The sequence below is a fragment of the Podarcis muralis genome, chromosome 14, assembly GCF_964188315.1.
Source record: "Podarcis muralis chromosome 14, rPodMur119.hap1.1, whole genome shotgun sequence".
NCBI classification, from domain to species: Eukaryota; Metazoa; Chordata; class Lepidosauria; order Squamata; family Lacertidae; genus Podarcis; species Podarcis muralis.
In genome coordinates, this window is record NC_135668.1 from 13,963,379 (window position 1) to 13,974,048 (window position 10,670).

Sequence of the window (10,670 nt, forward strand, 5' to 3'; positions counted from 1 at the left end):
TTTTATTTACGTCTCACAATGTGTAGTGCACATATAATTATGTTTTTGAACTTTCAATAAAGATGTTAAAATAAAATATCTCCAGGCAATCTAATGATCGCCAGGCAATTTCTCCAACTAGGCAAAGCTCTTTCCAGACTTTTTAAAATTTTTATTTATGCTTTTCAGGTTTATAGCTTTCACTAATTTTACTATTACTTTAACATTTCAAAACTTGACCTCCTTCCCCCTCTTTCTGCAGTTCCTTAAATTTATTTTTAATATATTCTGCATATCCAAATTAACTTAATTTGCTCAGTTTTTCATCTACTTTATTTACTATGTATTCTTATGAAATGGCAGGTTATTAATAATCCTGCTAATGTTCTTATCTGTTTACAATTGATCTGTAAATATTCAATAAACCATTTCCATTCTTTTATTAAAAGTTTGTTATCTTGATTTATTATCCTTCCAACAAGTTTAGCCATTTCTTCCAGTACGTTCCGACATACAGTAGCTCTTTCCAGACTATTAGTCAGTTTTTAAAAACTGGCTTATAAACCTTGCCAGGGGGGGGATAATTGCTTTACAGACTTGGGCATCATACACATCGTGCATTTCAAAGCACAGGGTTTCCTCCAAAGAAATCTGGGAATTGTGCTTGTGACTATGGGGTTGTGGCGCTCATCTCGCTTTCAGGCCAAGGGAGCCATTGTTTGTCCACAGACAGCTTTTCGGGTCATGCGGCCAGTAGGACTAAACCACTTCTGGTGCAACAGGACACTGACGGAAACCAGAGCGCACAGAAACACCGTTTACCTTCCTGCCTATTTATCTACTTGCACTTTGACGTGCTTTCGAACTGCTAGGTTGGCAGGAGCAGGGACAGAGCAACGGGAGCTCACCCAGTTGTGAGGATTCGAACCACCAACCTTCTGATCAGCAAGCCCAAGACCACAGCGCCACCTGCATCCCTTATAATGTGTAGGGAGTGCCAGTGTTGCAAGACTTAGGGGCAGAAGCAGCAAGAGGAACCCCACATGTTGTTTAGTCATTTAGTCATGTCCGACTCTTTGTGACCCCATGGACCAGAGCACACCAGGCACTCCTGTCTTCCAATGCCTCCCACAGTTTGGTCAAACTCATGCTGGTAGCTTCGAGAACGCTATCCAACCATCTCATCCTCCGTTGTCCCCTTCTCCTTGTGCCCTCAATCTTTCCCAACATCAGGGTCTTTTCCAGGGAGTCTTCTCTTCTCGTGAGGTGGCCAAAGAATTGGAGCCTCAGATTCACGATCTGTCCTTCCAGTGAGCACTCAGGGCTGATTTCCTTCAGAATGGGTAGGTTTGATCTTCTTGCAGTCCATGGGACTCTCAAGAGTCTCCTCCAGCACCATAAATCAAAAGCATCCATTCTTCGGCAATCAGCCTTCTTGATGGTCCAGCTCTCACTTCCATACATCACTACTGGGGAAACCATAGCTTTAACTATACGGACCTTTGTTGAAGTAATGTACATTATGGTTATTTTACATCCCTAGATCTCAGGCCGGTTCACAAATGTAAAATCACAATATAACCAAACCCAAAACCAACGTGCCTATTATTTTAATGGAGGGGCAGGTAATCTAAGTGACCCATCGCTTCCTGCAACAAGGGGCACTTCATCTCCCTCCGATTACCGTGGTGGGAATCAGGCTCCCTCCTCCAGTGGCGCAGCTGCGCGAATCCAGCAGGGGGCGCCCCACCCCTGCTCAAGGCGCAACCCACTGGCAGGATCCCGGTGCGGTTCCTGCGCTGGGTGTCTCGTCCGGACTACGTGACTTGGGCCACATCCAGCCCTTTGGGCGTTAGCGGGCTATATAAAGGGGAAGCTACGTCCTGCTGAACTTCAGTGCGGATCAAGCCAGCCAGGTTATCATCGCGGGTGCGTATGTGTTGCACCTGAACGGACGTATTAAATGGGGAAGGGGGAGCGCCAAGGGATGCGGGCCCCTCTCGCCCTGAGTGGTACCCAGGATGCTGGCTGATGATGATGGACCTTGCTTTTTTCTCCCAGGTGTGCGCCTGCTTCTCACCATGGCAAACAAGGGATTCTTCCAGCTGCTGATGAAGAAGAAGGAAGTAAGTTTGAGAGCAGATGCAGGGATGGTGGTGCCAGACGGATGGAGTCTGGCCAAGGAGAAGCTGGAGCATCCTTGGGATGGACGGATAAATCCTTCTCCTTGCGAGGAGGCGCTGGGAAAAGAGGCTTTTGGCTAAGCATCTGCCCCTCCTCCCTCGCCATCCTTTCCAAGCGCATCTTTGGAGAGCAGAGACGGAGCTTAACTTTTAAGGATTTGCTTATGCATCGCCCAGACGTTGCTGGAAAAAAATTGGGGGGGGGGACACCCCTGACTTTCTTCTGTCTTCCAGCTTATTCCTCTGATCGGGTTTGTGAGCTTTGCTGGATTCGGAGCTACCTTCGCTGGCTGGAACGCGCTGAGAAAACCCGATCTGATGTAAGCTCATCCTTCAGCTTAACTGAACTTTGAATTCGGGAGTTTTATTTCCAAGTAGATGTGTTTTAAACGGGGCTATAAGATCCTGTTTCGTAGAAATGCACTATTTTTTTATTTAAAGAAACGTTTAAAAATACTATTAATTACGGGATGTCATTTCTGATCATTAAATTTCATTTTTAGTTTAAGCAAGTCTGACCCAGAACCGTGGCAATATGTGGATCCTACCAAACCCCAGAAGGTAATGAAAATACTTGACCAAGAAATGAATTATTATAGGGTATTTAGTCCCTAAGTAAATGGTGGGGTTTTATACAGAACTATTAGCAGGGTGTGTGGGTTGTGTTGTTGTTTTTTAAAGAATTGCTAATGTGTCAACAGAATTACAGAATTGTAGTATATAGAGGAGCATTGAGTTAAAGTATTAACTCAGGCACTATTTGCACCTGTGTTTCAAAATTCTGCAACTTATTTCGAGTGGAAATTTTGGTTATGGAAAGCGTAAACTAATTGGTAAATTACTAGCCTCATAATAATTTTCCCATAAGCCTTGTTTGAGCAAAGGAATCTTGCACCTGCCAAAAACAAAAGAAGAACATTAAAATTGATTGGAATTGGTTTTTTGTTGCTTTTATTAAAATTTTCTCATAAATTTAAACTGCTCTGGCAACACAGTATTTATTTATTTATTTTTTTGTAATATAATTTAGTATTCTATCAGCTTCCAAAAATTTTGAGTCACTTCTCCATTAAGAAAATGATCAGGGTGCCTGCTCCTTCTTCCTTTAAAATAGAGGACACAATCCAGAAAAAAATAAGCACCACGTAGCATGTACTTTGCTCTTTCCCATTCTTTTATTTTAATAAAGCTGCAATCCTAATCCCTCTTACATGAGAATAAACCTCATTAAAATGCAAGAAGACATACTTCTGCATAGACAAGGATAGAATTGCACTGTAAGAATGCTCTCTAACATTAATGCTGCTCAGAATAGATTCATTTATGTCAGTGAATCTACTTGTGAGTATGACCTAGGTGGAAATCACCCTTCAGCCAAATATACCTTTTTGTTTGTATCATGCTCTGAACAATTTATTCTTTTATTTTGTACAATTGGTGGCTTTGGGCTAAATAATAACGATCTGGACCCAATGCCACGTTTAATGTTTGTGAACTGCAATGTGATCGTTCTTAAAAGTGTGATAAATCATGCTCATAATCATGACAAAGATTTACATTCCGGTGCTATTTTTCTAGAAAAAACGGGTGCCGGAACTCACCATGAACACCTCCCTTGCTCTCTTATAATGGCAATGGCTGAAAAAAAGCTTTGCATCTAGTAAATATATAGTTTATACGATGACAATTAAGTGCATTTATTTGTCCCTTAATAAAAATAGTCTCAAAGTGACTTAGCAACAAGATAAAATAGAAACAGGTAAAATAAATTAAAATCCAGATTTTTAAAGGAGTACTATGCAAAATGCTCAACTGCTCATCTGAATAATACGATAAGAAGGACACTGGTTTGCTTCTATGGTTAGCTGCCCGTGTAATGAAAATCATGAATGTACAACATAACCAGTATTTGGGGAGAAATTGCTACATGATAAGCTTTGGGTTTGGGTTGGGTTTGTTTTAACACTTTGCTCTTTTCCCCTGTTTTTGTCTTAAAATGCCCGGTAGCATCTAACAATCAACCAGCAATGGAAGCCCATAGAAGAGCTGGAGACAGTTCGAGAAATGACGAAGCGATGAGGTGTCACCCCCTCCAAACGACACTCTATGAATCTAGTGGAATCATTTCTGCACAAACTAGATTATCGAAACCAGTGTGCGGAAATGCTTCTGCTACATTTTTAGGGTCTCCCTCCAATTTTTTGGACTCTGGATTAAGGACTTTTACTGTTGGCCTTAGTAAGTTACCGTGTATACATCCACACAGTCCAAAAACAAAGGTTGGCTCACATTTGCGACAGCCACGTTTGCTTTGAAGCACTGTGTCCGACGATCTATATGCTGTCCCCTTGTGAACTTTGAAAAGAGTTGTCTTATTTTTCTCCGAAATAATGCTGTAATATATATTTTCAATAAACCTGGAACCGAAATTTGAAGTTAGTACAGTAAACGGAATTTCCTTTTCGGTTTGTAGGGGGTATACACAGCTTTCACCTCGAGCAAACATACCATAATATGCTAAAGTTCAGGATTTGGTCTGGTAGCTCTTACACTGTTTCCATTGGTCATGCAAACACAGCCTTGAGCTAGGAAGCTAAGCACACTTACCCAGAAATGTGTTCCGACCAGTGCTTTTTTCTGGGGGGACGCATACACCTAAACATTTTGTGAATCGTTGTACTTTTGTCCATTTACTGTATTTATTTTCCCTGATTTGAACTATAAAATGGTGGTTTTCTTGGGTCAAAATGAGAGTACCCCTAAACATTTTTTAAGGAAAAAAAGCACAAGTTCCAAGACAAATGTTTTCTTCATATTTTGACTTCATATTTGCAACTGCTGTACTCAAAGACTGCCTCTCTGCATTTGAACCAACCAGGACCCTGCAATCAGTGCTTTTTTTCTTTAAAAAAATGTTTAGGGGTACTCTCATTTTGACTCTAGAAAATCACCATTTTATTGTTCAAATCGGGGAAAATAAATACAGTAAATGGACGAAAGTACAAAGATTCTCAAAATGTTTAGGGGTATGCATACCCCTGTGCCCCCACGAAAAAAAATTTCCCTGCAATCATCATCTGAAGCCCTTCAAGAGGAACCCCTTCATGAGAGGTTTGGAAACTGGCAACACGATAACAGGCCTTTTCTGTGGTGGCTCCCTATTTGTGAAATGCTCTCTCCCGGGACGCTTGCTTGGCACCATCCTTACATTAGGCGCCAGGCAAAAAAAATTCTCTTCAACCAGGCATTGGGCTGTTTAACAGTCTATGGCTTTTTAAATGTAGGAGTGAGGTTGTTTTGTTTTTGTTTTATTGTGCATTTTGTGTTCTCGTTTTTTATTTTTATGTTATGAAGCGCCCTGTGATCTTTGGGTGAAGGGCAGTATACAAATTTAAAAAATAATAATATTTTGATTGCACCAATAATACCCAGCATTTTGAATGGTGTAATTATTGGCACCTGATTTTTATTTTTTGTTATTCTTTTTCGGTGGTACTCTCCCCGGTATATTTCTCATTCTTTTCCGTTCTGTTTTTGTTCACTTGTTTTAAATCCAGTTCATAGCATGTTAGTGGGATAGTCACACGTCTGGGAGCCAAACGACAGTGAAATATACTCAGAGTCGAGAGTGGATTTCATGCTCTTTATTCAGCTCATAGTGGTGAGGAGGAATGGAAGTTCCCCCAAAATGTCTGCTTTATATACATTATCTACACAATGGGCCCCACGTGATTAGCTAATTCCGGGATTCTCCTGTAGGCCAATCAGGTTGCGTATTCACTTCCACCTGGAGCTGGATTGGGTGGCTCCTGTGGACCAATGAGACTGCTGCATTCTGGGTCCTACTGTTCTAGGACCAATCAGACTGCTGCATTTTGGATCCTGTTCAACTCAATACAAAGCAGACAGGTTATGTGTGGGAGATCTATGCTCCTTATCTCCTAACAAGTTGGTTTTGCTTCAAAGCAAACAGAGGGAACACCCCCATTTGATCAGAGCAGCAATGCTAGGAATGCTTTTGTGGTGGGACTCCAGAAATTGCTGGAGAAAAATCTCTCATCCAGCAAGGACATGGGTAGGCAAACTAAGGCCCGGGGTCTGGATCCAGCCCAATCGCCTTCTAAATCCAGCCCGCAGACGGTCTGGATTTCAGCGTGTTTTTACATGAGTAGAATGTGTCCTTTTATTTCAAATGCATCTCTGGGTTATTTGTGGGACATAGGAATTTGTTCATATATTTTTTTCAAAATATAGTCCGGCCCCCCACAAGGTCTGAGGGACAGTGGACCGGCCCCCTGCTGAAAAAGTTTGCTGACCCCTGAGCAAGGACCTCTTTACCGCAGGAGTTTTGGGACAGCCATTTCTCTGGACCCAGTCTCTTCTAACTCCTTCGGTGAACTTTCATTGGAAGAAAGCGATCCCTTCATTAGCCTGCATGGGAAGGGGAAGACTGCATCCCTAGGAAAAACAATGGGAGGCAAATGTCACACATGCACATGAACAAAGTCCCTTGGGCTAACAGAGTTCTTGCAAGCAGGGTGAAATTTCTCCCCTCCCGGGCATTTCTTGCGATCTTCATTATTCCTCCACCTATGAAAGTCAGCAGAGAATTTGCCCTTTCCATTAATGTGCATTAACTGTTGGCACAGGTGGGAAGCTGTACAGTGGTCATAGCTGTCAACTTACAGATTTGAAAATAAGGGACCAGCAGCCTCGAAAATAAGGGATCAGCAGCCAAAATAAGGGATCAACAATTACTTTGATAAAATACATATTTTGTTGCATGCAAATGGCTTTAGATATCTATTAGGTCCATAAATTACCAAATAGCATATATTCAACACAAAAAAAGCAACAATTTGTTGTTGACAAAGCACAGCTGGACATAGAAAGGGCCCCATTACCTTCAGTAGCTTATTTAAGGGACATCTTCAATAAGGGACAGCAGCAGGACATGGCGCTGGGATAAGAGACTGTCCCACCAAATAAGGGACGCTTGACAGCTATGACAGTGGTACCTCGGGTTACAGACGCTTCAGGTTACAGACTCCGCTAACCCAGAAATAGTGCTTCGGGTTAAGAACTTTGCTTCAGGATGAGAACAGAAATTGTGTTCCGGCAGCGCGGTGGCAGTGGGAGGCCCCATTAGCTAAAGTGGTGCTTCAGGTTAAGAACGGACCACCGGAACGAATTAAGTACTTAATCCGAGGTACCACTTTACATCAATTTTAAAATAATATGACCACTCACCGTGTTGACCTTCCCACTTTTTACTGCACCTCACACAGGCATATAGCACAGAATGACATTATAAACAAAGGAAATACAGCATTGTGTTGCATACAGTAAGCCCCAATAGCAGCAAACCATGGTATACCTAAAAATTTTTAGTTAAAACAATTATATACCATAATCTTTTTTTACATCCCTGTGGATATTTCTGTTTTCTTGTGATAACCATCCTGGCAGGTAACATTAAACAAAGCCTTCTTTTAAAATCAAAATCTTATTCATTTGGCTCACCCCATGTACCCACTAATGCTAATGAAATGAAAAAAAAAAAGGACTGAGGATAACAGAACCAATCTAAACCAGCTGCACTCAGCTTCCCAGAAGGAAAGAACCCAAACGTCAGAAACCTTCTGCCTGTTTCTTACACATAGAAAGAAGCCTTCCAGAACACTCTTGAACTAAGTCGAAGAGGAAAGATCAATACTTTCTGTACTAAAAATTGCAAACTGACAGAGCTGCTCCCTTCCCCTCCAGGCTTCTATTTAGATACTTCCCCTGCCCCACTGCAATGTTTTATTTGGAAGGAAAAAAAACATTGCTGGTGACATGTTATCTGTTTATCGTCTACAGCTGCAGCATGAACATTAGGGTTCGTTTTATTTTTTAAAAAAGCAAGCAAGCATGACTCAACAGAATTCAGGCCCTGCACAGCTGTAGATAGCACACCATCCTGAATGAGTTTGTTTACAAGGCCAGGCTCATATTCTGATTTCTGGAAAGTCAGTTTGCAAGTCAAACAGTTGCAAGTGGGACAGTTAGCCCAAAGTCCCCTGGTGGTTGCTCAGCACAAGATAACACCTTCGTGGGAATTAGGTCGTAACAATCAGCTTGACAGAGCAGACTCCATCAGAATAGAGCATTTAATTCTGCACTGTGCACGATAAGGCTATGAATGACTACTAGCCATAATGGCAATGTTCTTCCTTCACTACCACTTCCTTCACTACTTTATATTTCATTATAAAATTAATTCAAATCAGATTAATGGCAACCATTGGGCTAGAGTTCTGTGAGGATTGCCAAAGGAGGGGGTCAGGCTGTGCCCTGGCCAAAGGCCTGGTGGAACAGCTCTGTCTTGCAGGCCCTGTGGAAAGATGTCAAGTCCCGCAGGGCCCTAGTCTCTTGTGACAGAGCGTTCCATCAGATCGGGGCCATGGCTGAAGAAGCTCTGGCTCTGATTGAGGCCAGCCTAACCTGTCTGTGGCCCGGGACCTCCAAGATGTTTTTGTTTGAAGACCGTAAGTTCCTCTGTGGGACATACCAGGAGAGGCGGTCCCGTAGTTACGAGGGTCCGAAGCTAGTCTACATAGGCCATTGGCTTGGTCCAATAGGGCTCTTCTTTTGTGCTTATTTAAAGTGAAAATAGATCACCTGAACAGTTCAAAGCACACTTCTTGCAAGGCTAAATTGGAGAGTCCAGAGGGATTGCACCTGTTCTGTTATGTGCTGAAGTTCTCACCCTGGGCCAGCAGGGGGATACTGTAGATAGTTTTCACTCAGGTCCACATATGCAAATAAGGAATTGAAAGTGACATTCAGTGATTGGATAGTTACAGAAAGTGGTTACTGTTGCTTTTGTAGTAGAGCTCTATATAAGCAGGTTGGCTGAACCCTTCAGCCCAGTTCTGTTCTGGGCCTGTGAATAAACAAGAGCTGTTTGAAGAATCGCTGTGTCGTCTGATATGTTCACCCACAACTTAATATGTTCCCTGATTCCAACCTCTGTGTGTTCATCTAATGGTGCTTCAATACAGGTAAATAGATGAGAAGCCGCATCAGCCCAATACATTTTTAGCACCTGAGGCAAAATAGTACCTCCGCACTAAGGAAGAAGGGATGAGTGAAGAAGTACGTCAAGAACCAGAGGGAAATCGTATTTCTGTGAGGGGGAAAGGGGTCTCCTTACAACTCTCTTAACAAGCCACAGTTCCTAGGATTATTTTGGGGGAGTTGTGACTCTTAAAAGTGGTATGCTTTAAACGTATGATGCAGCTGAGCCCTGTACAAAAAGTCTAAAATTACCTGAATGCACCAATGTGGCTAGTTCTGTTCTTAGAACATGTTAAGACAGGAATGGACCACGTGGTGCCCTCCGTATGTTGCTGCACTACAAATTCCATCAGTCATGGATGGTAAGAGCTGTGTCATGACCGCTGAATCCAGAAGCTGCAGAGGCAGGAGACGGACCAAATTCAGGGTTGTGGACCTGAAGCTGTCAGGCAGGAGCCCATAGACAGAGATGGTCTTAAGGTATTGCGAACAGTTCCACCACACTGGGCACCACCACACTGCAAGGGGCGCCAGAACAGTGCTGTTGAGAGTGCGAGAGGCAGAAGGCGGATTTTAGCATTGCACAGGGCGCTGCTGAAATCTGAGGGCCTAAAGTTTGACACTGCTCTTCAGTGTCTGATCTTCTTATATATTTACGTTTTATTAGTTTCCAAATTTTAACAAATTGATCCAAATTATTTAACATTTTATACATTTTTTTTAAGTAATTAGGTTTCCGCTCCTGTTACAAACTTATATGTCCATCTCTTCCTGTTGCTGCCACATTCGTTTTTTTCTTAAAATCCACTAAAAATCTTCACCAGCTGCCCAGTATGTCTTCTTTACACACAGCACCACTTTCGTTCTCAATAAATATAAATTCTTTTTCTCGTGTGTAGTCCTTCAAATCAGTATTCTCAGATCTATTGTAAAGTGTCTGATCTTCAGCAATAGACCCTCATCTGAAGGCACCACTGTTTTAAGGAGGAAATAATCGAAGCCAGATGACCTTGTGAGTCTCCCTCAACTAAGAGGACAAGGTTTCATACCTGATTGGAACTCAGAAAATGCAAGCGTATAATTTATACTTGCAATGTAAGTTAGACCTAAAGCAGGAATTGAGTGTGTGCCATAGGAGCCAAGTCCCAGGGCGTGAGGGGTCTTCAGTCCCCACCATAAAATATTAGAGGGGGCCAGCCGCCGCCCCGCCCCCCCCCGCCCCCCGGTTAATGGGCTGAAATATACTCAGAGTCAAGAGTGGATTTCATGCTCTTTGTTCAGCTCATAGTGGTGAGGAGGAATGAATGAAAGTCCCCTCAAAGTATCTGCTTTATATACATTATTTACACAATGGGCTGCACATGATTGGTTAATTCCGGAATTCTCCTGTAGGCCAATCAGGTTGTGGATTCACTTCCATATGGAGCTGGATTGGGTGGTTCCTGC

General features: G+C 42.5%; 1 protein-coding gene across 1 annotated transcript; it reads left to right on the top strand.

Annotated features, from left to right (window-relative positions):
- Positions 1-1,818: 1,818 nt before the first annotated feature.
- LOC114584558 (normal mucosa of esophagus-specific gene 1 protein-like) lies at positions 1,819-4,601 on the top strand. Its single transcript, XM_028706522.2, has 5 exons — positions 1,819-1,908; positions 2,041-2,105; positions 2,397-2,482; positions 2,666-2,723; positions 4,170-4,601. Exons 2-5 carry the CDS (start codon positions 2,061-2,063, stop codon positions 4,239-4,241), a joined length of 261 nt encoding a protein of 86 aa, XP_028562355.1. The 5' UTR covers positions 1,819-1,908; positions 2,041-2,060; the 3' UTR covers positions 4,242-4,601.
- Positions 4,602-10,670: the final 6,069 nt, after the last annotated feature.

Bases quoted from the DNA above. Each gene is read 5' to 3' on its own strand.
- LOC114584558 (XM_028706522.2), top strand. From the start codon at position 2,061: ATGGCAAACAAGGGATTCTTCCAGCTGCTGATGAAGAAGAAGGAA. The intron at 2,483-2,665 runs GTAAGCTCATCC...TTTCATTTTTAG, and splicing joins CTGAGAAAACCCGATCTGAT to TTTAAGCAAGTCTGACCCAG. The intron at 2,724-4,169 runs GTAATGAAAATA...AATGCCCGGTAG, and splicing joins ATCCTACCAAACCCCAGAAG to CATCTAACAATCAACCAGCA.